Source organism: Electrophorus electricus, chromosome 13, assembly GCF_041902795.1.
Source record: "Electrophorus electricus isolate QZ-2024a chromosome 13, ASM4190279v1, whole genome shotgun sequence".
Lineage (NCBI taxonomy): Eukaryota > Metazoa > Chordata > Actinopteri > Gymnotiformes > Gymnotidae > Electrophorus > Electrophorus electricus.
This window is the reverse complement of record NC_137509.1, coordinates 8,362,676-8,390,353: the sequence shown is the minus strand read 5'-3', so window position 1 is coordinate 8,390,353 and position 27,678 is coordinate 8,362,676. Positions and strand designations below refer to the sequence as shown.

General features: G+C 38.8%; 3 protein-coding genes and 1 long non-coding RNA gene across 8 annotated transcripts; 2 read left to right on the top strand and 2 right to left on the bottom strand.

Moving 5' to 3' along the window:
• Positions 1–3,159: 3,159 nt before the first annotated feature.
• On the top strand, positions 3,160–11,871 carry trip6 (thyroid hormone receptor interactor 6). Of its 4 annotated transcripts, none has more exons than XM_027031339.3 (11): positions 3,161–3,268; positions 3,756–3,812; positions 5,144–5,360; positions 6,033–6,190; positions 6,710–6,814; positions 7,184–7,756; positions 7,936–8,026; positions 8,178–8,347; positions 8,879–9,057; positions 9,422–9,542; positions 9,687–11,871. In XM_027031339.3, the coding sequence occupies exons 3-11, from the start codon at positions 5,156–5,158 to the stop codon at positions 9,816–9,818; spliced, it is 1,734 nt and encodes a 577-aa protein (XP_026887140.3). In that variant the 5' UTR covers positions 3,161–3,268; positions 3,756–3,812; positions 5,144–5,155; the 3' UTR covers positions 9,819–11,871. The 4 variants fall into 4 exon arrangements, with proteins under 4 accessions (XP_026887142.3, XP_026887140.3, XP_026887141.3 ...); XM_027031340.3 differs by lacking the exon at positions 3,161–3,268 and adding an exon at positions 3,286–3,400; XM_027031341.3 differs by lacking the exon at positions 5,144–5,360 and having other exon boundaries at positions 3,160–3,268.
• Positions 11,872–12,413: 542 nt separating this feature from the next.
• Positions 12,414–13,127, bottom strand: sst5 (somatostatin 5). The gene is made up of 2 exons (XM_027031342.3): positions 12,981–13,127; positions 12,414–12,599 (listed from the first exon to the last, which is right to left on the bottom strand). The coding sequence occupies exons 1-2, from the start codon at positions 13,125–13,127 to the stop codon at positions 12,414–12,416; spliced, it is 333 nt and encodes a 110-aa protein (XP_026887143.2).
• Positions 13,128–15,492: 2,365 nt separating this feature from the next.
• mettl3 (methyltransferase like 3) lies at positions 15,493–20,728 on the top strand. 2 transcript variants are annotated; one of them, XR_014115944.1, is made up of 11 exons: positions 15,493–15,714; positions 16,205–16,392; positions 16,535–17,008; positions 17,090–17,265; positions 18,013–18,226; positions 18,796–18,983; positions 19,735–19,773; positions 19,881–19,989; positions 20,100–20,181; positions 20,305–20,417; positions 20,512–20,728. XR_014115944.1 is itself a non-coding variant. In XM_035519813.2 (11 exons), the coding sequence occupies exons 1-11, from the start codon at positions 15,615–15,617 to the stop codon at positions 20,621–20,623; spliced, it is 1,779 nt and encodes a 592-aa protein (XP_035375706.1). In that variant the 5' UTR covers positions 15,494–15,614; the 3' UTR covers positions 20,624–20,728. The 2 variants fall into 2 exon arrangements, 1 of the variants encoding a protein (XP_035375706.1); XM_035519813.2 differs by having other exon boundaries at positions 15,494–15,714; positions 20,100–20,165.
• Positions 20,729–20,868: 140 nt separating this feature from the next.
• Positions 20,869–27,028, bottom strand: LOC113590998 (uncharacterized). Its single transcript, XR_003412154.3, has 3 exons — positions 26,814–27,028; positions 22,679–22,767; positions 20,869–21,961 (listed from the first exon to the last, which is right to left on the bottom strand). It is a non-coding gene; the product is annotated as an uncharacterized LOC113590998 (long non-coding RNA).
• Between the last annotated feature and the right edge of the window lie 650 nt (positions 27,029–27,678).

The window sequence follows — 27,678 nt, the reverse complement described above, 5'->3', positions numbered from 1 at the left end:
TGCATGCCAGTCTTGAAATGTATTCACTTCTTGTGATGCTAAGGTGCGATCTAGTACTAACTTGTATCTAAATACACACTCACTATGCTAATGTGAGTCGGAAGTATCTTTTGGACTGGGGTGTCAAGTGTGTGTGTGTATCGTTGTGCTCTTATTTGTTTTCATGGGGGCCTGTGACTCAATTGTGTCTTCGGTGCAAGCGGGAGAGAGGGGAAAAAAACAGAAAACAAAGAAAACAACAGAAGCAGAAGAAAAAAACAGAAGGAGATGTGGGTCTAGGCAACTTCCAGGCATTGTGCGAGTAACGGAAGAGAGGGGGCGGCCTAGGAAAAGTGACAACATTACTGAAGGAGGTTCACCAATTAACGGAAACCGTACAGTCCGTCGGACTGGCAGCAGCACCACTTTTATCCATAGTGGTGGTGCCTCGTCTGGCGTCCTGCAGCACGCCCTGGGTGGGGTGAAGCTATTTACTCTACATTACCCAACTGCAACTCTATAACAGCTTATGAACACACACACACACACACATACACACACACACACACACACACACACACACACACAGATAGATAGATAGATAGATAGACAGATAGACAGATAGATAGATATGGTACCTCAATTGCAGTTCTATACCAGCTTATGAAGATCTTATAAAGGTATATACACTCTCACTTTAAGAGCTTACTTTACAACTTAATCAAGTAGGCATGTCAGTTATTTAGTTGTGAGGGGTTTTTGTTTAGTTATTTTCTTAATTATTATCCACCATAAATTTAGATTAAATGAAATCCTAGACTAAATGTACTTTTAATAAACTCTAGTTAAGGCTTAATTAAGACTGAGAAAATTGTTATTTGGTGTGCAGTCAGCATATAATAACCCAAATTCCAAAGAATGGCACAAAAAAAAGTAATGCGAATGCAGCTATGTTCTGGCTGTTTGATGGATTTTTATGCATGGTCTAGTAAAATACTTTTCTCATTATTAATTTTCTGTATTTTGCTTGTTTACATACCAAAAAAAACATACCAGGCTGATGTTCTTAACAACCAAATGCAAAAAGAGTTTTAAAAGGCAAATAAAAAACTGCAAAAATAAACAAAGTTATTATTTTTCAACTATTTTAAATCCCCCTTATAATATCACTGCAAAATTATTCTATTGCAGCTGTTGAAACAATAACTGTGGTCGTGATAAACTGCTTCTTCCTGTCGGAGCTGAGTGTTTTGGACATATAAGGACATATACTGGGGCTATCCGGTGGAAGACTGGGTGAGGGGGGATTGTTTGTTCTCTTTAGGAAGGTGGCAGGAGGTAGAAATGTGGAGAAAAAAAAACACAATGAAAACAATAAAGAGAAATACTGAAAAGGAGGAGAGATATGGGGAGCAGAGATAAAGGGAGATATTTCAGCATTTTGTGTGTGTGTCTGTTTTTCACATGAGCAATAGACATTTCATTGCTTCACCACTCTCTCAGACAGGTAAAAACATCTTGGAAAGTGAAAAAACATGAGGAAACCCATGAATCAACCAAAAGCACCACATTTCTAAATCTTGTGAGAGATGTAAAGGAAGGGAGGCAGATGTGGTTAGTATTACACATTACAAATACCATAATAAAATCACATCTGTTTTAGAACGTTCTCTAAATTTTCTGCTAAATGTTAAAATTTTAGATCAGCTTTACTTCTTTCATAACCAATGAAGTGTTATTATTAGAAGGTAATGCCACATTAAATAGCTTTTTATCAAAAATGGATCTGAAGAAAAATCCCTGCTAACAACAATACCCTATTCACACTGCAATCAACAGTCACACAATTATAGGGCAGTGTTTAAGAAAATGATGTGATGACAACTATAGGATATTGATTTTTTTTTTTTTTCTGGTTGAATGTGAGTTCATTGGTCTTTAAATAGTTAAGTGAAGAGTTAGGGCCATGATCCACTAACACATTTAAAACATTAATAATTATTTCTTATTAATAATAATAATAATAATAATAATAATAATAATAATTTTGTAGCAACCCAAGTTGCTACAAACTTGCCCAGGAATCAATCAGGAATCAGGAATCAATTCTGGAGTTGTATTATCGAGTAAGTCCACTGGTGATAATGTGAATAGATTTATTTTGATGATGAACTTCAGTTAAGCTCTTTCAAGTCCGTGGTTATTGTTGAAGCATATTCGTGTGACCCAGTATTGGCATGGACAAGTAGCAGCCACTCAAAAGTGCTCCAACATTTTTAGTCCAGCGTACCTCTAATTCTCCATTTACATTTATCAGCTCCACTATGAGCTACTTTTCAAATTGTTAAATTAGAAAACTTCATCAGGCTATCAAATAACAAATAATAATAATAATAATAATAATAATAATAATAATAATAAAATGCTCAGAGTAATTTTGCTGTAGACACTGGTAAACTGCACATGGACCACAAGTCGTCTTTATGTCCCAAAACAAATATAAACCACAGAGATAGGGCACAGGATGGAAAACCGCATCTGAGCCAAACGTGGCCCAAATATTCTGAATACTAATATGAACAGTGCATTACAAAGCTGATGCGTTTCACTTTTGGCAGACATGTGGCCCTCAGCTGGCAACCGAGAGTGTACTGCCCAAGTGCCATTTAGATCAAAGTAGCTTGAAAAAATTCTGACGCTGTAGAGTATGGAAATGTGGGTCGCTCTTGTATTTCAAGAGGGTCTGGCCACATGACTCTAACAGGACCCGACTAAAATGCGACTTCATATTGTGTCCAGAGTAATTTGCTTTCCGAAGGCTCGAGGAAGTCGAGCATGGAGACGCCACACTCGTTTTAATTCTCAAATGTGCTTAGATATCGAATACAAAAATAATTTTTAAGATAGAAAAGGATACTGTTTGTATTAGTTGCTTTTATCTTTCTCACACTCTCCCATCCCCTCGAGATTGCTGTGCATTACGTTTTTCTCTGAGACAATGATATAAAAATTCTGTTGCGTTAGTGTATTTAGGCCTTTAATGCATGTAATGCATTTACAGTTTAGTGTACCTCTGTGCATAGTACAAATGGTGACTAGCCGTCTCGCCTAGGTTTGTATTATTATCTCTCCTGTGAATTAGGATACGAGCCATTTGTCATTCCAATATGGGACTCTGGTTGCCCAACATAGCTCGAGCGTCCTGCACCTCCACGCGCAAAAACGATCTTACGTCACACGTTTGGAACGCATCCCACGGGCCTATGTCATACGTAGGATCCACGGAAAAGTAGGTTGCTGGAATAAAACCGATGCTGAAATAGAAAGTACTTAGTCTAAAAGTTTATTTTACAGAGCCGTAAGCAAACAGGAGACATGGCTAAATAACGAGGGCGAATTCTGCGGTCGTTTGTACATAAACGTGAGACTGGTGTGAAGAAGTGTGCTAGTTGCAGTTATCTGTTGTCGCAAGTTATATATACAGTTAGCATGATCATTCACTCAAACTGACTGTAACCGTAACTACCGTTATTATTGTGGTTCAGCAAGAAAGTTAGTTCGCTAGTTTATTTCATTGTTCGCATTTAAATCCTATAAATCTTATGCACGCCATTGGTTGGGCACAGCTAAAAGTGTGGAATGAAACCTGGACTGCAGACTGACATGTTTGTCCAGCGCCCAGATTTGTAGCTAGCTAACCAAGATAATCGCATTCAGCGGGAATATATCGTATCTTAGTTTCAACAGCCAAACCTAAACTGTATTTCATTTCGCAGATGAGAGTCGAATCGGTCCAGCTGTAGACGTGGTGGATTAGAGAGCATTTTGAAGAGGTACGGAAATCGACAGTTGTATTGTTCCTGATTTCTCCTGCACAATCGACTATGTTCTCACAGGGTGTAGCTAGCGGTCTCAATCGCTTTGATGCGAAAGATTTAATAGTTCTCTTTGCTGTATGCTAAAGAAACTGACTTGCAAACAGCGGGCTATAGCGGTCCCATCACCAATCGGTAAGACTAAAGCAATAGACTCTACACTACCGCGAAGAGTTCCTGTCCTTGCTACATATTTCGATTTTATTTGTACTAATAACCTGCTCTCTTCTTTTGGAATCCACTAAGCAGAAGACTCATCACTGGAGTTTCTGTATTTCGGCCCAATAATCCTCGGGTTGGAGTATTCGACCCAACGGGTTCACACACAAACCAAGTCGGCACTGTCACGCAAATTTAGACGTTCCTTCGCTAGTCCTATGCAGTGAATGTTGACTGTTCGTATTCGTTTGTGTGTTTCAGTAGTCTCAGAATACTGATTAAACATATCGTCACGCATGTTGAATGTGGAGATCTCATTAGCTGGTCCTTTTATTTTGCAAGCTAGGCCACTTTTTCCAATAACCATTTTATTTGAAGTCAGTTTTGTAACTGAAAAAACATCCAATATTTTGTGCTTGACTGACCGTTGTGAGGTGTGCATTGTGATTCTCCAGATGGATCTACAGAAAACGATAATTACACATTTCCTATATTATTCTCGTGGAGAAGTTTGTACACAAAGGGTCAGGTCTAAATATTTAAGACAATGGCTATTGTGCCAATAGAGATCTGCAGGAACTATATACCTCTGGGAATTGTGTGTGAGAGAGACTGTTTTGCTCGAGGACCCTTGGAAGTTCCCCCTTATGGTTGGAAATGGTTACCGTTTCCTGCTTTAAAAAAAAAACAAAAAAAAAAACACTTAGAGCCTGTTGTTGTAGCAACCATAAGTTGCCATGGGAAACCCAAAATGGACCCTAGTTTCCCATGGTAACCACTTGCATACATCTTAGTAATGAAGTTGGTTGATTTGTGAGGGATTACACAAAGCATCAGGTCTATCTTCTGTCTGCTGATTGTAGTCAGTTAATCATGTTGCCCATGGTTTCTCCATATTTCTCAAATCATAGCCACTTAAAAGACAAGCTCATGAACACAGATAAAATTATTTCAGTATGGCAACCAGTTGTTTATCCAGACCTTCTGCAGTTTACATGAACCAAAGTTTATTTTTCACTATTATATTGAAGACTTTATTTGCATATAGATCAATTTAAAATGCCGTAGAAAAATATGCCAATTTTCATCCTCTGATCCAAGAAAACATAAAACATGCTTTGCTTTGCTAGTGGAAGCCCATTATGTCCGGCCCTACATGGCTGCCTCCTAGGACTCTGGGTAGCCCAGAGAGACCTGCAGCGCAGATGTCACACACTGGGGCTGCCTTCTACAGACCACCCAAAAAAGGTCCACCAGACCAGAGGCCCAAATATGGTGTATATGATCAAAATGGAGCAACAGGTGGAAACAGTGTACCTGCAAGGTACATAGCCACTGCACCGCCAGGTGAGAGTGCTTTTTAGGCACAGAACACAAAAATGCCCAGTCTAAATCTCCAAACATCTACAGACTTGTCAGTGGCAGTTGCTAAACGCACAATAATATGAACAAGAGTAACAGTGATAGCTGTCTACATCTTGCTTCCGGGATCATATATTGGTGACTGATGTTAACCATGGAAACTATTCAAGATTAAGTGTGTTCTGAGTTGTTACCTCATAAAATGTCACTTTTTTACACTTATGTTAAAAGACATTCATCATTTTCACTGGAGTATTCTGACACATTTTTTTTTACAAATGAGTGATTTAGACATTGCTCAAATGAGTAAGGAATCAAGTGTTTCTTGATGTTTTGGTGGGTGTGTCCGGTCCTTTGTCCCCAACAGAGATGATTGTTGCCATTTTAGAACATGTTGGGGATGGGTTTCTGTGAAATACAAATCAATAATGCAAATCATCTACCATTATATTCCACAGAGATGTTTATGGTTTACATTTTGTACAAACGTTTATGAATAATCTGATGACAGCTTGAACAGAGGGTCATCTAAAGAGGAACATGGGTTTTTGGTTTTTTTTGGCTGATAAAATAGTGGTGTCCAGTGTCGCAAGTGCATGCTGATAAAATGAGTCCATTTTTGGTCATGCTTGTGTGTGCATGTGTGTGGTTATTTAGGTGGAAGCATGCATCACCAGCTCCAGGATGACCATTCTGGCCCATCCCCCTATCACCCTCTCTCCCCCAAATCAGGAGAGCACTATTATCCCCCAGGACATGGGCCCAAAGAGGAGCACCTCTCTTGGAACCCACACATGTCCAGCTACGATCACCATGTAAGTCAGAATCTTCCTCAGTGTATAGAGAAATGCGTTGATGTAACATTTTAGGAAGAATGTCATTGACTTACTGGGAATAGTCTTGCTTAACCTGGTCAGAAACAATGTGGTGGAGTTTGTGCAGGGAAAAATCAGCAAACAGATTTGTCTTTTTTTTTCTTTTTTTTTCCCCCCTTTCTTTTAGCAAGTCATTTCTTCAAAGACACATGACTAGGAAGCCATGCCAGATAATAATTTTTTTCTGGGTATAGAAAGTCACTACTTAATACTAATATTAGTTTAAATTTATATTAATAAAGAACCATGAAGAAATTTGGTACAAAACCTTTGCATGTTCCCATATATACATTCAAGTTCTAATGGTATAAAACAAAGAAACAATAGAGGTGATCAAGCATTTATTGTTGCAGGAAAGCCGTTACTTATTCGTATCCTGCTGAGGTCAGGTTCTTGCCAGCTAGCAATTTAGTTTGACGCGTATGCTGTGTTGACTGCCTGCATCCATGTTATTGTCAGGCTCGTGGCTCTGATAAACACCTCTCCAGTATTGATGCAGAGATAGACTCACTGACCTGCATGCTGGCTGACCTAGACAGTCACCCTTCAAACTCAAGCGCACAGGTGCAGTAGATCCTCTCTTATGCCTTCCATGTTTGAAAGTTGGCCTTGAAAACGTACATGCTGCTTTATAGTCAGTATTTTTGATTCGGGAGAGCAACATTTTTAAAATATACAGGAGTTTCTTAGAACAGATGTGCTGTGTGTGAATTAGTGTGAATAAATAGTTACACTCATCACTTACATTGGAATTATATGGTCATTGTTATGAATTACTGTATTGTGGAAATTGTATTTTCATATATTCATGTCATATTTTAGGTTCTAAGAAGCTAAGGTATATGAATGAATTTATTATACTCAAACTTTGAAATACTCCTGAGGATTCTCCAGTGCTCATTCTTGTGTTCATGTGAACTGTCTCCTCCACAGCTGTATGATAATGTGCCTTACAACAAGCACCTCACCAGTGAACGCTACAAACCCTCTAGCCAGACAGGGGCGCCATCTCAGTCCAGGCCCACTATGGGCTACCCCCCTCATCCCCAGAGTCAGTACCATCCTTCCCCGCATTACACCTCCACTCCCCAGACAGATTACGCCTATGCGCCCCCCTCCTCCTCTGCCTACAAACCGTACCCTCAGCCAGTGCCTGCCTCCTACACCACTGCCTCCACACCTACCGGGCCGCGCTTCAGTGTGCAGGTCAAAACTGCCCAGCCTGTCACCTACTCCCAGAGTGGGCGACGGGCGGAGCAGGCCTATACCCCACCCCCGCCCCGCCAGCATGCCACCCGCCCTGCCCAGCAAGATCACCCACATTACCCAGAAGTTCCAGGGCAGGGACAGGAGTGGTACCCACCACCCCCACCTCCAGCGCAGGAGGCCCATGGTGATCCAGCAGTGTATAAAGGCACTTCAGGTGGAGTTCAGGCACCAAGCAGGATTCAGGGACTGCCTGGAAAAAAAGGTCAAGAACACGGGACAACATACCAACCTAGTAAGGTGAGATTTTCACAGATGTTTTGTCCATTTATTTTACACAAAAGATAGCAGTTATATCAGAGGTTGCACATATCCTAGTTTAAAGTTGTTTTGATCTTGGGTATTGTTTGCAGTACAGTCAGAATCTTGTGTGTTAAATTTGCATGCTCATTGCTGCATTTGGTATGTTGTACCACCAGGGGCCAGTGTCAAGACCAGAAGAAGAGTTGGATCGACTCACTAAGAAGCTGGTGTATGACATGAATCATCCACCAGCGGAGGAATATTTTGGTATCTCTTTCACACCCTTAAAAAATTGCATGCTGCTTCAGTCACAAAACCTAGAGGGTAGCATGTAACACTTATGTCCAATAAATCTAAAATCAATAAAGGTTCTCATTCATCTCTCTCTCTTGTAACTACTCACCCCTGACCCCATCAGGCCGCTGTGCGAGGTGTGGGGATAATGTAGTAGGTGATGGTAGTGGCTGTATTGCGATGGAGCAAGTATTCCACGTGGAGTGTTTTACCTGCATCACATGCCATGCCCGACTCAGAGGCCAGCCTTTCTATGCACTGGAGAAAAAGAGCTACTGTGAGAGCTGTTACATTGTGAGTCTCAAGGCTGACTTCATTTCTGGTCCTTCTTTATTGTTTTATTTGCTTTATGATATCCAGCTTCTATTTACATTTTATTTTACATGACATAGCCGTACCTTCATTTCATTGCACTGTACCTTCTATGAATGTGCATGTGACCAATAAACTGATTTTAATTTTTTTATCAAAATCCAATAAACTGATCAATTAACTGATTTTGACCAATAAACATTTTAATTTGTATTTACTTTCTTCGTTCTAGATACAACAAATGTTTGCTCAACCATGTGTTTTCTATTCATTTTTGCCTTTGCTATTAATTTTTCCATCTTCAGTAACTTGCTTTCTCTTCATTCCCCTTGGGCACTTTTAATAACTTATTTAAAAAAAAAAAAAAAAAAGATTTATAGTAAATGTAATTTCTTGATTGTATTAGAATGAATTCAAAACCATGAACTCATCTCCTGTATGAATCACCCAAGAATTCAGTCTCATTGGCAACTGTCTTGGTGACTTTTCTCATTCCTTCACATCTGGCTGCAGAGCACACTGGAGCGCTGTTCGAAGTGCTCAAGTCCCATCCTGGACCGCATCCTGCGGGCGATGGGGAAGGCCTACCACCCACGCTGCTTCAGCTGCGTGGTATGTGGCTGCTGCCTGGACGGGGTGCCCTTCACAGTGGATGCCACCTCCCAGATCCACTGCATCGAGGACTTCCACAGGTAACTGCTGTGGCTCTGAAGATTTAGGATTCTGTGACCCAGATGAAGCTGAGCAGTTGTATTCTCCATGCATAAATAATGAAAACTTTTTCTAAACTGGAGCTTTGAATAAAACACAGTAATACATGAGCAATAAATAATATTTGTTAGGATATGAAGAACACATTCTTTTTACTCGTGTGGGTAGACCCAATGAGCAATATTTTAATGGAAACTTTTTTAGGGGAATTGTGATGCAAGTTACTGTATATTGGATACCTGTTTACATTAAGGATGAGTTTTTCATCTGCCGAGTTTTTTTTTCTGTAAGGTGTGACAAGGTGTTAAACAATTCTAAACACTTACATACTTCCTTTCTGATCAGGAAATTTGCCCCGCGCTGCTCTGTATGTGCCCAGCCCATCATGCCAGAGCCTGGCCAGGAGGAGACTGTGAGAATTGTGGCTCTGGATCGCAGTTTCCATGTCAACTGTTACGTTTGTGAGGTAAGCACAACTAAACTGATATTCAAGTAATTAATGAGATCTGTGGTTCTTTACTTGCTATTTTGAGCATGTCTGAATAAAGCTAACAAGCTAGATGAGTTAGACATTAGCTTTTCTATTGGTGTGTCTCTGGTTTTGTTTCAGGAGTGTGGATTACTCCTCTCATCTGAGGGAGAGGGTAGGGGCTGCTACCCTCTGGATGGCCATATTCTGTGCAAGACCTGCAGTGCCCGGCGAATCCAAGACCTCTCTGCCAAAATCTCCACTGACTGCTAACAGTTTCCTTCTGTCATGTTTCACCCCCCCCCCCCCCTTTTTGTGTGTGTGTGTGTGTGTGTGTGTGTGTGTGTGTGTGTGTGTGTGTGTGTGTGTCTGGTTATAAGGGTTATTCATGGAAATGCTCTACAATTGTCAAACTACCCTGTGTGTCCTCTTAATTATAGAATACAAATCATGTAAAGGACAGCTGAATTTCTCATACTCAGGGTTTATAATTAAAAAGAGCCATGAATAAGATTGAAGTCTTTTACATGGACCATTTTAAATGGTCAAATAGTATTCTTCTCTTTAACAAAATAGATGGAGTTACAGTGGACATGAATTAAATTTTAAGTGGCCTGGTTGTGAATATACATTTGTGAGTGTATACACACATGCATGGGTGCTTGTTTGTGTTGCTCACGTTCTCTAAACAGGGTTAGGGCTTCATCAGGGTATGTTTGTACATTATAGCAAAGACTCGCTACTGCTCATAATTTGTATTACAGACCTTTATTGATTGTCTTGAATAATCAAAACTTTAAATCACTCAGTAGGAATCATTGAAATAAGGAGCTTAAATGTTCTGCATAATATCTTTTACTTTATTCTGCACATCCTCCAAGTCAGATCTTTGGTCAGATTCAGAGTTCATTCACTGTTCTAGAAACAGCAGGGTTCACTTAGTAAAACACCTAAGTAAAAAAAAAAAAAAAGTTGTCCGGTTCATTGCTCTCTGCAGAGTGCCTGTTACTTATAAACCCCTGTGTCAAACTTACCCTGTTGGCTTCAGAAGGAAATGTTCAACATATTTGTGAATCATAATGATTGTAAAACTTAGATTGGCTGTTATCCTCAACAGATATCACTACTGTTTTTACATACCTAAGACTTAACCTTGAAGCATGATGATGATTTAGATGTATAATGCCAGCATTTTCTCTTTATGATCACTGTGCTGAACAGACATGGACCTTTTCTTGGTCATGTTCCTTGTGTACGTGAGATTAACTTCTGGTCCTAACCTTAACCATCTTGGATCATCTTAAGATCATTCCATGTTCTAACACAGCTAAATGAAGGAACATATGTGTTACATATGATGATTGTGTGGAATGTAACGTGTTATGAGGAAATGGATATAATCATGGAAAGACTTGTAGTATTAGTGAGGGAAAGGTTAAGATTTTAGTGTAGTAAATGGACAGATGGAGAGGTAGTTGGCCTAGAGCCCAGCCATTTGAACTTGCATTTCGGACCCTCTGAAAAAGTGGGTGCATAATTAGAGTAGTCCATTATAAAAATGACAGCCCGCTTTGATTTCTGCGTTGTATGAATAACTATTTATGTCCAGAAAATTTTTGAATGTTTGGAATTGTTATGGAATTTTCTTCAGTTTGATGCTGTCTATTTCACTCTTTAACAAATATATTGTAGGTTGGTAATAGGATCTCTTTATTTTTCTGTTTTTATTCAGTATACGGAAGGGTCTTTTTCATCATTCACTTTGATTGTCTCTATTCCCCCAGTTTGCCTTTTTGGGCTAAGTTTGTTAATTGAAATGTTTTTTGTTGTGCTGTTTTACTATTAGGTATGATTCATGTAATTAAATATGTCCTAAACAACCTATAGGTCTATACATGTAAGTAATCTATAGGACTACCACCTTAACATTGCAAATGAGATTTCTTTTATGAGCCTGCAGAGTGAGGAGTGATGAGACTAGTACTAGTATGCACTGTTCGTGTTAAACTAAAAACCACATTTTTGGGGGAAATGAAGGTTTTGGTTTTTTTTATTTATTGGTTTTGAAAGAATTTTTCCCTGATTATTTCCCTGTTCTGCCTACACTTTTGGGTTAATTTGTTACTGAGAATTCAATAACTCGCTCGGGTGTTGAGACACTCTGGATGTTTGTAGCCTACTTTTTTCTTATGCCACTGTGTAATAATGATCCTCCAGTTTTATCTCCACTAACTGATATTTACAACCATTCTTATTGCTTTGGAACTTGATATTTTGTTTCTTGCGACTGATAAATTATAAATTGGCGCATAGTAGCCCAATGATCGGTTGGTGTACACGAGGTTGTTTGTGCTTTTCTATGATAATTTTAGGGTAAGCCTAAGTTCATACACTTTTGTAGCTTTTTTGTTTGTTTGTTGGTTTGTTTGTTGGTTTGTTTTTGTTTGGGGGTTTTTTTGTTTGGTTGTGGGTTTGTTTGTTTTTTTGCTTATTCCAGAAATAACTTTATATAGAAAAAGTGCATAAAAAGATACCATTGTGCCTGTAGAGTTTTATAGAAAATATTCTAATTGATAGTCTTAGTAATATTTTCATTCATTTGTAACATTTTCCAAAATGAGCTGCATGTTTGAAATTTAATCACAGCTTTACTTTTAAATATAAAATAGATTAGTCTGGGGATAGTAGTACCAACATGTTATATTTATTCAAAGTACATATTTAGTAATTTAGGGCAGACTCACATCATTTACAGAAATTGGATTCCAAATATAAACTAGGGAATAAAAGATAAACGTCCTATATAACTCGTGCTAGAAAGAAATAACTGCTGCACGATAAACGCTAATACGCAGTGCTACAGTGCAGCTAACACGAGGTGAACGTCTTCCAAAACAAGTTCCGGCATCCGGCTTTCCGTTGTCGCTGAGATAAGGGAAGCTGGCGGACCACTTCATTTCGCAAATTCAGTCCGTCGTCGACGGAAAGTACATCGTTCTCGCGGGGAACCGCCAGTTCGGAAAGGAGCTTTAGCAGAACAGTGCGGGAAATGTCCTAAGGAAGAAAATAATGGGATTTTTTTTAATGAGACGTGAGTCTCAACACAAGATAATTAATTATTCTAGAGCATCTTTGGACACTGTTAAGTTATCTGTCCCAAGTGTATACCATGGTCCAGCTTCTTCATGTATTGTGAGCTAATGTGCCAACTAAATTCTGTATTATTGCAACAAGTCTTAAATGGATGTAAAAATGATCAGGACTTGAGCAAATAACAATTCTAACACTTTTCCCCCTTCCCAAAGATATAAAAATGTAATTGTTTTATTATCAAAGTTTTACTGGTTAAAAATAATGCATTGAGTGCATTTCCCTTTTTCATGCAACAAACAAATGCATGAAAAACCCCACTAAATTAAACAAAACATTTCTCACCTCATTCCCTTTGATGTCTGCTTCCTTCTGGAGCAGCGAGTCCAGTGTTTCTCCATCTCTTGGTGCTGCACTGATGCTACTCCCCAACACAAGCATGAACAGAGCCAGCATCACTATCTGCAAGTGAGAACACATCCTGTTGTACATCATAGAACTGAATCCTCACCTAGCCAGCTGATAACTGACTGAAATGGATGGCTAGCAGCAACAGATAGGTTATATACAAGTCCGATATAGGTGGGTGTTTGAGGCATGATAGGTGTTATTGGTCGAGAATGTGAACACGCAAGAGAACGAAAGCAGAAGGGTGGTCACGGTATGCATGCTGGGTGTTTTTGGTTGAGGTGGGGGTAAGTGTGTGCATTTGTGCATTAGAGCAAGCTCTATTTGTGTGTGTTGGAATGAAAGTCAGGGTGTGTTGTGGTGGATATCTCAGTAGGGAAAAACTTTGATAAGGTCACATGGATGTGTCATCTTTGCGTCAGAGATCCTACCAATCTCAGCTGAGCCAAATAACATCCTCAATATCTTTCAAATACATCATCTTTCATCAGCAAAGTTCTAAAGAGATGCTCACAAGTCACTCACAGACAAAACTCTTATGAACCTTGATCATAAAGCACTTCCCAGCAGTGATAATTGCTGTTAAGTGAATAAGTGCACTGACACAGAACTTGTGATTAAGTGCACAGCATTTGCACGTCTTGCTCTCCACATGAGGTCCTTGTTACACAGACCTGCTAATAACAAGAATTGACTCAAAAGTGGGCCTGCATGCCCACTGCTCCCCCCCAACAGTCTGTCCTTGCCAGCTCACTACAAAGTGTATACTCACATAGTCAGGTCCTTAAGAATTTGGACAGTAACAATTTTCATAACTTTGCCTCCGTACACCACCATGTGTACATGGTGACATGAATGTGACATGAAATAATTAAGATGTAACTGAAGTGTAGAATTCCTGCTTTAGTTCAATGGGTTTTAACAAAACATTGCAATAGCTATTTAGGAATTATATAGTCCCTACTCTTTCACAAGCTCAAAAGCAATTGGACACATTAACAACTATAAATATAAGGATAACTTTCACTACATGGATGCAAATCATTTGCAAACAATGGCTGTCTGAAGTCTGGAACCCACAGACATCACCAAATGTTGGGTTTACTCCCTTGAGATTCTTTGCTAGGCGTTTACTGCAGTCCCCTGTAGTTCCTGCTTGTCTGTGAGTTTTCTGCCTTTTAGTTTTGTCTTGAGAAAGTGAAAAGAATGCTCAGTTATTTTGAGTCTGGATGACTGACTCAGCCATTTACAAAATAAATTGCTCTTTGCAGTAAGAAGCTCTTGGGTTCCTTTCACTGTACTGGGTTATTATCTGTACTGTGAAGTGCTATTCTATCAGTTTTATAGCATTTGACTTAAAGTGAGCAGAAAGCATAGCTCTTTACAATTCAGGATTCATCAGCAACCTTCTTCTATTGGCAGCCACACATGTCCTTGCCATAATACTACCTTATTTGACAGAGGATACTGTCCATATTGTTCTAGTACAAATTTCTGCTATTTCTATTATATATTTGTTTGTTTTTTTCAACCTAACGGTGGCCACCCTCAATTGCACTAATACCTATTTAGGCAACATATTGAGAGTTCCTATGAACAGATACCAAATGAAACTCTAGTACTTATTGTAGGGTACTGTTTGTTATTGCATCGTTGCCTGAGCTTATACTTGTTTTGCACTTCCAGGTATCAACATTGATCCCTGTATTTCAACTGAATGTTGATACATTGATACAACAGCACTAGCACATCGCTGCAATGTAAAAAGGAAAAAAAAAAAACTCACGGATAAACAATGATAAAAAAAACAAAAATGAAAAGATGAAACTGCAAACGTTAATATAAGTTTCATCTTATAACAGGTAATAAGCTAAGAACCGGTAATAAAAAAAGGAACCCCAAAATACGACTTAAATACATGAATAATGAAGAGAACTTAAGCAACAGCCTGTGCCCTCATATTAAATACGTCAACGGGATGTTTTCTCACTTTCTTTTTCACTCTTGCTAGAGGCTGTCAGCCACTAGATGGCCTCATTTTGCTACTCTTTGCCAGTGGTACTCGTGAACCCGAAATCTGTAGGCTACTTTAATATGACACTTATAGCAGAGCTGATTTACCAAACTTATTTATACTGATATGCTACGACGCATGTTCACATAGGCTAATCGTGGTCCGGTGTCATTTAGTCAGCTTTTCTTGAACCATTTATGACTTTTGCTTTGAAATATATTGAATATATTTATATATTCGGCTCGCTTATTAAGTCTGTCTGTGATTAAAGCTAATCATTTTATTTGCAGAAACCTTTAAATAAATTATATTTGTTAATATACGAAATAATCTTTCAAACTAAAACATTTAGGAGGCCGGAGGTTGAGTTTTCTTGTTTGTTCTGTTTTGTTTGTTTTTTTTACTCTTGACTTTTATGAAAACATTTTTTGCTACGGTTTCCGCTCCAGGGAGGAAGTTGGGTACTTGTGTATGTAACATGAGTTGTTGGCGCCTGTACTAATGTGTGCATTAGTCATTTAGTTAGGCTATGTGTTCTTAGTATTGTGGTATTTAAAATGTCGGATACATGGAGTGACATTCAGGCACATAAAAAACAGGTGAACTCTTTGCGAGAGAGACTCCAGAGGAGAAGGAATACGACACAACTTGGCATCGGTATGTTGCCGTGTTAGCTAACCAGCTAACTACCTGCCTGGCTATTTAACTAACCTAGAATCGAGCAAATTGTGACTTTAAAGGTGCTAGCTAGTTCGCTAGGTTACCTACTTGTAGGTAACGGTTGTATAATATATGATACATTTTTACATGTTGGTAGCTATAATAAGAGATTAGAGATAGAAGGCTATTTTAAATACAGATTAAAATGTCATTCAAGTCGGGGGGAAAAAATGTCTAAAATGCTTGTTTGTGTCTAAAATGTAAATTAATCCTAGTGGCTCTCAGTTAAAGCAGCTGAAACCAGTTAGTATGATTAGTCCTCTTGACATTTGGACACAAGAAAGTACTTTAGATTGTAATTTAGATCCTTTCTTTCTCTTCCTCTTTCCTCTCTCTTCATCCCTGTCTGTCCTCCTCTCTTTCCCTAACTCCCTCTTTCTCTCCCTCTCACCCTGTATCTCCCTCTCCCTTATTTTCCCCTCAACAGAGGTCGGAGCTGTTGATGGAGCATCTACACGTAGTGAAAGCCCAGGACCGACCCTCCAAACTCCTGCTCAGGTAGAAGTGGAACGGCCCCCTGACCCTGAATTGGAGAGAAGACTTCTGGGATATCTGGCTGAACTGAGTCTGTCACTTCCCACTGACTCAATCACCATCACTAACCAGCTCAACTCTGTATGTATGAGGAGGGTATGAGTACACTGATATGTGACATGAAATCTAACATTTTATACAATACAAAGGGCTTACTCTGATAAAAATTTCTGTCTCTCTCGCCCCTTCCTCCTTTATCTGCATTCAATTTTCTCTCTCCCAGTCAGAATCACCAGTGTCACATGCTTGTATCCAGAGTCTTCTGCTTAAATTTTCTGCTCAAGAGTTGATCGAAGTCCGGCAGCCGACCATCGCTGCCTCATGTTCTTCCTCTTCCTCATCCACTTTAGTAATCTCCGTCGATCATACCAAAGTATGGGCCATGATTGGTGGTTCTGCAACCCAGCCTCAGAGAACTGGTGTCAAAAGAAAAGGAAATGATATTATTCACCAAAAAAGGGCTCCAGGCTCCTCCCCCTTGCTTCAGTCTCCATCTTCACCAACCAAAACATCATCCATTTCTTTGGCTTCTGCCTCTAGTTCACAGCTAACAGGGACTTCAGATTGGAAGTCAGGAGGTGGAGGAGGTGGGGCTGAGAAAAAAGGGCGGAGCAATAAGGGAAAGACGTCCCACTTGGACATGGAGATAGAGAGCCTACTGAGCCAGCAGTCAACCAAGGAGCAGCAAAGCAAAAAGGTATGAAACACAATTCAGGCTACTGGATGCACATAAACCGTATTACAGGCAAAGTGATTGTAGCGTTTGTATGTGTTGTAGGTGAGTAGGGAGATACTAGAGCTACTGAACACTAGCTCAGCAAGGGAGCAGTCCATTGTGGAAAAGTTCCGCTCACGCGGCCGAGCACAGGTGCAGGAGTTCTGCGATCATGGGACTAAAGAGGAGTGTATGCGGTATGGGGACACTCCACAGCCCTGCAGCAAGCTGCATTTCAGGTGAGTCCCCTACACACACACACACACAGAGAGGGATGTCAAACCCACTGGGCTGTTCTTCTACTCCGCACTTACATTTCTGGGCTGATATGATACTTTGTCACTGCCCTATCTTCATCGTCTGCTCAATTTATACCTCACTTCTGCAGTATTTTTATGCTCGAGTACACTTCATCAAGGTTTTTGGCACTGACCTGTGCAGTGTAACCACTGTAAGACACTGATTGTTCGCACATAACTAACCAATGTTATTTGTTGGTAGGTGGTGAAACTTCTGTATTCATGTTTGAATTTCTTTGACAAACAAGCTACTGCACACACAGTGAATAAACATTAGCCTACTTACCTCTTTATTAATCCAGGTATCTGATTACTACATTCTTATACATGATGTATTTCTCTTTGGAACACTCTAAAAACTCCCAACATAGGTTTTCAAAATTGCATTTTGATTCGACTGAGTTTTTTTAAAAAAAGGGAACATTTAGAACACTGTACAGGAATCAGACTAGTATTATATTTGTGAGCCTTTGCATGTGCACTAAGTTTTTTGATTGTTTGTTTTTATCTTTTAACTATTAATATCATACTTTTTGTCTGTCAGAACGTATGAACAGCTGGTCTCCTATTTGCTTGGGGTGACTTGTTCCTCATCTGTACTGCCCTAATTTTTTTTGTGTAGAAGAAAAAGGATTCCATTAGACAAATCAACCCCCAGTGGCTTAAATAGTCATGTGACTTTCATAGGCGAATCATTAACAAGCACACGGATGAGAGTCTTGGAGACTGTTCTTTCCTGAACACCTGCTTCCACATGGACACCTGTAAATATGTGCACTATGAGATTGATAGTCCCCCAGAGGCTGAGGGTGGGGCCCTGGGGCCACAGGCTGGTGCCACAGAGCTGAGCCTGCATGCCAGAGATGGTGACAGTAACGTGGGGAAATTGTTTCCAGCTCAGGTAAGAGACCCTCAGTGGATTTTATGGAAGAAGAATATGATCTTAAGTGCTCTGTTCTTAGGGAATGTCTCTGTTAAGCGAGCCATGCTTTGTGCTGACATCATCTCAGAATGAGCTTGTGGAGATTGTGGAAGCAAGCCTGTTTTATCGTGGCCCTGAGCCTTCCTATTTTTCTGCCTCTTGCTTCCCTTTTCCTGGCAGGGAGACAAAAGCAAAATAATTGTTGCCCAACTACATCTCTCCTCATTTATTTATTTATACATCTCTCTATTTATTTATTTATCTATTTATTTATTTATTTATTGCAATCAGTGTATTTTGTAGTTAAAGTTGCTCACAAGATCATGATGCTGCAGTGATTCATGTCAGAGCTGATCGATTTTCTGTGAATTAACAGTATCCATTTAGTTTAATTTCAGTAAATGTGCATCCAGGCTGTTCTTGCTGAGTGTCGGAGTATGATTTTACAAGTCTGTGTCTCTAATTCTAGCTGCTACTATGCTTTTTCTCCGCCTTTAAGAACATATTTTGGTTCATGATGTTTTTGCTGTCTTTTGCATCGGCCTCAGTGGATTTGCTGTGATATTCGCTACCTGGATGTGTCCATTTTGGGGAAGTTTGCCGTGGTGATGGCCGACCCTCCGTGGGACATTCATATGGAGCTTCCATATGGAACACTAACAGATGACGAGATGAGGAAGCTGAACATTCCTATTCTGCAGGATGATGGTTTCCTCTTCCTCTGGGTCACTGGAAGGTATTGATAAGGGGCATTGTTAAACTGCCCAAACAGTGTAGTGCATCAATTTGCTGCCTCTTGTCCTACTTTTGTAAGCATTACCATTGGCACTGTGATTGATTTGATAGTCTTGGTCAGTAATGCAGTCTACCCTCCTCCCTTCAGTTTCACATCCCCCGTCCATAAATTCATGATTAGTAATAAATACATGATTAGTAACATCACAGAGAACATTCATGATTAGTAATAAAGCCATGGTATAATTTGTAGTCGTTGATATCTAGACTCAGGACAGTGACGGACATTTTTTTCATGGTGCTACAATTTAAATGATGGGTATAAATGCAAAAGCAGTCAGCCAAAGTATTTTTTTTATTTAAAGCTACATTAACCTGGAAGATGCAGACTTATAAAGAGTGTATTACTTTCTGTAAAATATTTAAGGTTCAATCTCAGGAATTCTCATGTAACAGGGGACTGTTTAGTCTGTTTAAACACTTCATCTTGGTTTTGTATTTTTTTAATATTCACCTTGGTCTAGTACTTAATTATTAAACTTGTAGAAGGCTTGTGGTACTGAAAGATTTTTGCTTTGTAAGCCAGTATTTTCCCAAAAAGTGAGGCAAAAAGCAATGTTGGCATCAGAGAACAATTAACACTAAACAGGCCATTTATAGACAAACCCTAATTCAAAAATATGTATTTACACATTCCAAAATTTGGTAGGATTTTCTAAGTCCTGTTAACATTTTCACATTGTCATTTTCAGAGCTATGGAGCTTGGCAGAGAGTGTCTTAGTCTCTGGGGGTAAGTGTGTGTCAGTATGTCTACATGGAAAGAAATGTTTTCTTTATGTTGAAATTCCATAAAACTTTATTTTTGTTTTCACTTTCTATCACTGTCTCTCGGCTCAGGTATGAGCGTGTTGATGAAATAATTTGGGTGAAGACCAACCAGCTTCAGAGGATCATTCGTACAGGGAGGACTGGACACTGGCTGAACCATGGCAAAGAACACTGCCTGGTGTGTTTGCGTGCATAGCCCGCCCCCCCCCCCCTTTTTTTTTCCCCCAAATGTATCAATCAACCTTAAGTCTCTCTCTCTCTCTATTTCCCCCCCCCCCCTTCCACCAGGTTGGGGTGAAAGGAAATCCTCAAGGATTCAACAGAGGTCTGGACTGTGATGTAATTGTTGCAGAGGTACTAACAAACAATGGTAGTCTTTTTACGTTTGTTTTCTTAGTCTATTTTATCCTTTTTTAAGTTGTTGTTGTTGTTTTTTTAGCCATTTTTACCCATTTGGAAAACAATTTGAATAAAAGTAATGTGAATCATTTAGGTACGCTCTACCAGCCACAAACCAGATGAGATTTATGGCATGATTGAGCGATTATCTCCTGGCACCAGGAAGATTGAACTGTTTGGGAGACCTCATAATGTTCAACCAAACTGGTAAATGGGTTAAATAGAGATCTTGCAGTGTTTTTTTTTTTTTTTTTTTGTCTACCACATAGTTACTCAGTCATGTTCTTTCTTTGGTTTCCAGGGTAACTTTGGGAAATCAGTTGGATGGAATTCACTTATTGGACCCTGATGTAGTAGCCCGCTTTAAAAAGCGTTACCCAGATGGAGTTATCTCGAAACCCAAAAACATGTGAAGATAGCTCTGAGAGACATGTGTTGTTATTTATAGGCTGGATAACTCTGATCTGTGATCAATTTGTTTTGTATTAAGTGTTTTTAATAAAATGGTAGGTAATTGACTTTTATGTGGGTTTTTAGTTCTTTTACAAATTCTTTTCTAATTTTTCAGTAGTATGTACACACACAATTACATTTAAAATACATACATAAATGTTAATGTTTACAATTGTTCTACCAAACCAGCAAGCGTTTACTGCTGTTTTAATTTTGTTAATGTAATTTATATATTTTTTATTTTAAAATATTTTAACATACAGAAGTGTAATATCGGTATTAATGAAATCATTTTATAAATTTACATAAAACAAACTAAGCATTCTGAACAGTGATATACTATTAGACATCATGGGTTAGGAGAGTATTCAATCAGTCAGCCCTGCTGTATGATAAAAGTACCTCTGTAAGATCAGTAATTTAAAATGCAAAAAAATGTGATGAATATGGAAGTGTCTAATGTCCGTTTAACCTCTACACGCAGTATGCAACACATTTGCTCCTAGATTGCATATTAACCAGTTGGCTCTGGCTGGGAAATAGCACTTGGAAAGAGATCAAGAAGGCTTAAAAACATTGTTTTGTAAAGTGGGGAAAAATGAGTACAACCTCTTCTTTGTCTGCAATTACAATTCATTGTTAGATTTTGTCCCAACAAGGAAGAAATATAAATATATTATAGTTGAAGTGAATACTAGTGTTATGAATTAACTCATTTGCACAAAATAACCAAAACTATGCAGATATCTGTGACCTTCAGGGCCAGTTTACCAGCCCCAGATTAAGTCTAGACTAAAATGAATTTTCATTGTGTGCCAATGCTTTTTTGTCCATGACTAGGCTTAATCCAAATCCAGGAAACCAGCCCACAGAAAACTCAACAGTATGGGACCTACCACACCAAGGAAGGTGAGCAGGACAAACAGGTCAACACAGACAGCACTTTTTTTGTAAATCTTGTAAACATCTCTCCTTCAGTGTAAACATGATTCAGTGGTGCTTGAGCAGTGAAAACATAAACACTACAGCCTCCATCAATGCTAACTCTACTTTTCAGTCCTCAAAAGTTCACAGCTCAGGGTCAGAGTTCATTTTCAGGAGCTTGGCAACCAGTGAGAGTTAATATGTGGCATCCACTTCATTAATGTTACTGTCGATCTGGTGTCTGAGGGAGACCCGGGCCTTCTGGGAAAAAAATGCACGCTGCCCTCCCAGGCTGCTGCTGTTGTCGCCCTCACTGCTCATGGATGTGGAGGAGGAGAGACGGGTCTTCCGCTCCTCACTCGACACTGGGGATTCTTAAAGATAGAGTTTCATTAAAACATCAGAGCTATGGCAGAACAAGAACACAAAAAGCTTGTGTATCCGATAACATTATCAGGCATGATATATTATTAGGCATGATTAATCATTAACCTTTTTAAAATGCTGAGCTTTCTAAATTGATTAATATATGATTTAAAGGGCATGTTTATGTATATGTAACAAGTACCTCACTAACTAGCTCATCTGACCCATATTCATCCTAACACCACCACTACCATAGCTAAGGTACTATGTACTTTCCCACCATGTGCTTGGTTGTGTTGTTTGTAAGTATTACACTATGGAATTCATGGGCTGCCAAACTAAGTAGTTCAATTAAAGCTAGTTATGGTTAGACTCCAAATTTGTTGTAAACCTGTGCAAGCTTAAACTGAACTCTACTGCACATGCTCCCATTTCACTGCGAGTTATACTGTGTATGACTATGTATGTGACGAATAAACTGAACTTGAGGACATTCTGCATGTAATACAGCTAATATGAGAAATTAAAAAGGCATGTATGACATTTTTTAACAAGTAAAATTTATGTAGGACTATTGTTTTAATTCCAAAGAACTTGACCTCATGTTGTATGCAAAATGAGGCGGGGGGGATCCTACAGCTCATTTAATATGGAGCACTGGAAGATACTCATGTGTGGAAGGCTTAGTGGATCATAGTCATAAGGTGAAGTATGGATCTCTTTACCTGTTTCACGAGGGCACTGCCTGTTCTTGCATCGTTCTTTGCATCGTCTGTAGAAGGGGAAGCACAGGAGTACCTTCACACCCATTCCTCTAGATGACAATAAAAAGAAAACAATACAAGAAAATTTTTTTGTAGAATTACAAGTGCTTTAATTCTTCTAATGTATACTTCTAGGTGACGAAGTTTAAGTGGAGCCTATTTTAAGATGTGAAATATCCCTATTTAAATGACAACTGAGGTAACATCTCAAACTGCTTTCCCTCCTTTCATCTCATTTTAGTTGTTTGTGTGTGAATTGGAAAAATTATTTTTTTAATCCTGACCTTTACAGCCACCAAGGCACTGAGTGGGAACAAACCATTAATTTAAGTGATATAAAAGTTAACATATAATCTCGACCCCACTGCCTTTAGGAATAGTACCCAGTACTGCCTAATCCAATGCATTGACACCAATTGGCTCAACAGATAATCTGATAAACCCAAGACTGATTGAAACCTGCTACTGGTCATGTTCTCATAACCTTCTATGAGTCATAATTACAAATTGCTTGGGCTATCCAACATTCACAAACAATATGTTCAAATATGTTTGAACATAAACCAGTTGTTCCAGTTTACTGGAAATACAGCAAAAGAAGAAAGTCCTGATAAAATCAGTATCACAGAAATCCATGTCAGTACATGTCTATGATCATGATATGACACTTCCACTGGGTCTGGGAACTGGAACAAGCCCTTGTAAGGCAGGAATGAGAGAGACAGCTTTTTTTTTATCATCTTAATTTTAAAATATCCTCAGGAATCTGTTCAGCTGGCTTTACTTCTCGTTGCACGTTTTAGCGTGCCATCTCTGCTACTGACTCTTTGACTGGGAACACTCTCTCCCAGGATCCAGCAACGTTTTGACAGAAAAATCAATCTATAAGTAGGCTTCCATTAACTACATGCAATTGTATTCACTTTTAATTACCAGTGGTTCAACTTAGCCTTCTCTCCCTCCCACGCTCATCCATGCTCTCAATACTACATATGGCAATTCATTCATTCATTCATCTTCTAAACGTTCAAGCCAATCCATTTTCATTTTACTTCACTTGAGCCACCAATTAAAATGTTCTCCATCTCTACACATCTCTACCCCTCAGTTTAATTCCTCAAGTCACTCCATATCATAGCTATTAGGTAATCTCTCGTAAGACTGGCAGATTTCTTTCGTTAATGATCACTCAGGCAGTTATGAGCTACATTTAACAGCCTGCAATCAATAAATGAACTAAAAATATCAGTTGCCTTTAACCCTGCAATGACATTAGCATCTTTCTGTTTGACCGATGTTCTGAGCAAAACAATATAAACCTGAATATATAATTGATTATGTATATATAATTGATTATGTAAGAGATCAGCATGTCATCACTGAATTCTGGTGATTATTTATGTTCTTAGTATCTGTAAAAACTAAGACCTTAACGATTTACATGCAACTTTGACAAGCATTCACGTGAATTATGAATGATAGTCAGGGTTGCTACGAATAAACATAGCAAATGTTTGATTTGAATTTCCTCTGAGTATAGAAGAATTCAAGAGTTAAGATTTGCATTAGGCTTTACATTAAACCATATAAAGTGCTATAGAAATCTTCTGTCACTCACCATACACTGTATGCTCACCATCCTACAACATAGATGGACACACCTTAGTGTTATTTTAAGACTAAGCCATCTTAGTGCAAAGTAATATAAGGCAGCATGAAATTGACAGCTTTTAGTGCCATGGCTCGAGCTTGGCCCCAGGCTGTGAGAACAAAATGTTCAAAGGATTTTCTCAGTACACATTTTCACAGTACTAGAGCCATAAAACCATAGAAAAATTGTAACCATGTTTATAATTTATCTTGTACTGCAATTGGAAATCTTACATATTCACCACTGTCATTTGTAGAACCAAAAGTGAAAAGTTAAATTCTATTCTTTGTGCTAGCATAAATACAGCCAGTGCAGACTCCTCTACTGCACTGATTCTTTGGTCACACCCAAAATTCAACACAGACTCATGTTGTGTAGTCTGTCTGGTCATGGTGAAGGATTGTGAGCTGCTGTTCTTACTGTCTGAAGCATTCCCTGGCAGTCTCTCTCCCCTCAGGGTTCTGGTCCCAGAATGACATGAGGAACCGGGTTCTGTGTGGTTTTGCTGCTCAAGTGGTCATTTACTTATAAGCTAACTACATATAAACAGAACATCTATGTGATTGTACAAGGCAATCTTCCTGTCGTATTGCACCACCTGGTAGGGCAGTCTACATATCTGGGTCTGTGTTCTGTGGTTAAATAAACACAAATGAAGGAATTCAACTTGACATTTTCCAAGCAGTTCTCCAAAGTTTACTCACAACACATCACCACACCTCCTCTCCCCCATATTTACCTAGCCTTTTCTCAGAACCCTGAACATGAATCCCACTGGCAATACATACTACTGTAAATGTGTGCGTGTGTGTAATATATATATTTTACATACACACACACACAACTAGTGCATATTTTCTTTCTGTCTAAGAAGCCATCAAATTAAATATAATCAAAATTAAATGTTTCTTCAGTGGTTTGGCCACTAATATAACACAGATGACATTCTTGTGGTTCTTCTAAATGTGAAAGGCATTTACCATACATACATCATTGGTGTGCAAGGTTGAGTGGACTGCAGCAGAATCTATGAACATCCCTGTTTTGACCCCTCAGAGTTAGGCAACATGCCAAGGGCAGCAGTGATTTTGCTGTCATGTTGAATTAAAAACTTGCCCAGTAAAATGCTCTCCAAAGAATCTGCAGAGGTGTATACTTACAACTAGGTATTTCATGTATTACAGCAATCTCACTCTTTTGTATTACCGTTGTCTTTTTAAATTCACCCACACGAAAAGGGTGGATCTAAGTAGAGAAATACGGTTTTTTTTATATAGTTTCTTCTACTTCTTAATATATTTTCGTATTTTCTCATCATTTACGGTCTGAACTTGAATATTTGCTTGACTGAAGTGGAGCATTTAACTAATAATAACAATCAAGACGAACTTGTAACTGGGAGATACTCAAGGCTCTTAGAGATTACGCTAAGTGATTTACAGTATCCACTACTGCCAAATATTAAGGAAGTATGTAGCCCCGAGTTTGAAAACAAAATCTAAAATGTTACATAGGACAATGTGCGTGACCAGTAAATGTGTGTGGTTTTAATAATGTGTGAAAGAGATTAAGCGAATTTGCTGTGCAACAGACCTGGCAATTGCTTTAAATGCACAGTTTCTATTTAGAGACGGTAATACGGTAAGATATATTTTATCAGCTAGTTTAAAGGCAGCAATTCCGCAATTCAACCATCGCTCTAGCGCTTTCGTACCATGTACGCACACTCACACAAGCGAAAAGCGCGTTGCCTATGTGCTGTACGTGACGTACAAACTGACACACGCGCACAAAAATGCCCCAGCATGTGCAGTAGACTTCAGGGTTTTTTTTAAAAAACGTCTGTACTTGCAACATTTACTAGTAGCTCGTGAAATCAAATATTTTATAGGACATTCACGAATCTTCCAAGTAAATCCATTCATAGTAAAAAAAAAAAAAAAAAAGTGTGTGTAAAGCATGTTATATAAAACTGTTGGCAACAAGCTGGAGCTCAGGAGAAAGTGGGTCAGTAAAAGACCCACGGAAAGATATCCTGCTAATCTGGAGTTAGTTTTATATGTACCTCTATCTATCGGCCAATTGATGGAAATCCAGCAAGCCGCATTCATTTAATTCAAAGATTTTTTGAGCGAGACTACCTTTGATTAGTAGGGTAAACAACAGTTAGACAAATCGATTACAAATCCGAACATTCATTCAATTTGGGGGTAATTCAACAGATGGTTTAATGTGGTTTAATGTTATTTAGGCCAATAATCAAATGACGTGAGATAAAACTGGCAATAATATTTCTTCGACGGTAGAGACACTCCCACCGTGACACCCAAGTCATAAATCAGGTAAACAAGTAATCGAGTGTAGCTAACTTCGCTGACACGAAAGGTTTTATACAGTCTGACACGTAAGTTACAATATTATCACTAATTGGCAACATTAACTTACCAGTTACAGTAAGAAGTCACAAAATGAACTTGACGCTTTTTTCTGCCAAAATCTTTTTTCACGTCTTCTGAACGTTTCAGGCTTGTTTAGATTTCTGAGATTTAACTCATTTCACTATTCAAATTACTTACATTTCACCGAATTCGAGCACAACGCGCTGTGCTTGCGATCTGCCTCTAAAATAACACGCAAAGCCCTTGGAGTGCACGGAGCACTTTAGCTTTATATAGCTTACTTCAGGCGCGTGGATTTGGAGCACGCCTCCCGTACTCGGGAGTGTGACGCTCCAAGACTGGCGAGCTTCCAAGAATGAATAATAAACATTCTCTTTACAGTTCAGTACTTGTTCTACAACTTTTGCATAACTGTGCCAGTGCAGTTTCATTTTTATCTAGCTTTTTAAAATGTTTCATATTGTTACAAAACAAGCCTCTCCACGATTACACAATTTTATGTAGTTTTACAATATCTCACCAATGTTAAAATAAATGTACTCAGAGGAGTGAATGAAATAACAAAAATAAAGAAACCCATTTATGTTCCCATGGAACATTTTTTGATTCCTGGTACATATCAAATAAATATAGCCCAATGTGGTAGATGTGTGCAGGGCATTCATATTGACGTGGGTAAGTGATTATACGAGGTACTCACAACTCCTCCCTCCACTATAGCTGGTCTAACAAAACTTTTAATAGATATTTTATTTTTAGCCTGAATGCTTGTGACATGATTTTGAATAGAATTATTTTCACAAGCATGACAAATAATTTTGATTTTGCACCAATAATAAGCACTCAGTAATGATTTTTGTTCTGTGAATCCAACTCCTTCACATTCACCAGTGCTATAAATGCATTTTAAT

Coding starts and splice junctions, on each gene's coding strand:
- trip6 (XM_027031339.3), top strand. CDS start 5,156: ATGTCCGGCCCTACATGGCTGCCTCCTAGGACTCTGGGTAGCCCAGAG. Junction 6,191..6,709: donor TGTCCAGCTACGATCACCAT/GTAAGTCAGAAT, acceptor TGTTATTGTCAG/GCTCGTGGCTCTGATAAACA. Junction 6,815..7,183: donor CTTCAAACTCAAGCGCACAG/GTGCAGTAGATC, acceptor TCTCCTCCACAG/CTGTATGATAATGTGCCTTA.
- sst5 (XM_027031342.3), bottom strand. CDS start 13,127: ATGTACAACAGGATGTGTTCTCACTTGCAGATAGTGATGCTGGCTCTG. Junction 12,600..12,980: donor CAGACATCAAAGGGAATGAG/GTGAGAAATGTT, acceptor TTTCTTCCTTAG/GACATTTCCCGCACTGTTCT.
- mettl3 (XM_035519813.2), top strand. CDS start 15,615: ATGTCGGATACATGGAGTGACATTCAGGCACATAAAAAACAGGTGAAC. Junction 18,227..18,795: donor GGAAATTGTTTCCAGCTCAG/GTAAGAGACCCT, acceptor CATCGGCCTCAG/TGGATTTGCTGTGATATTCG. Junction 19,990..20,099: donor ATGGCAAAGAACACTGCCTG/GTGTGTTTGCGT, acceptor CCCTTCCACCAG/GTTGGGGTGAAAGGAAATCC.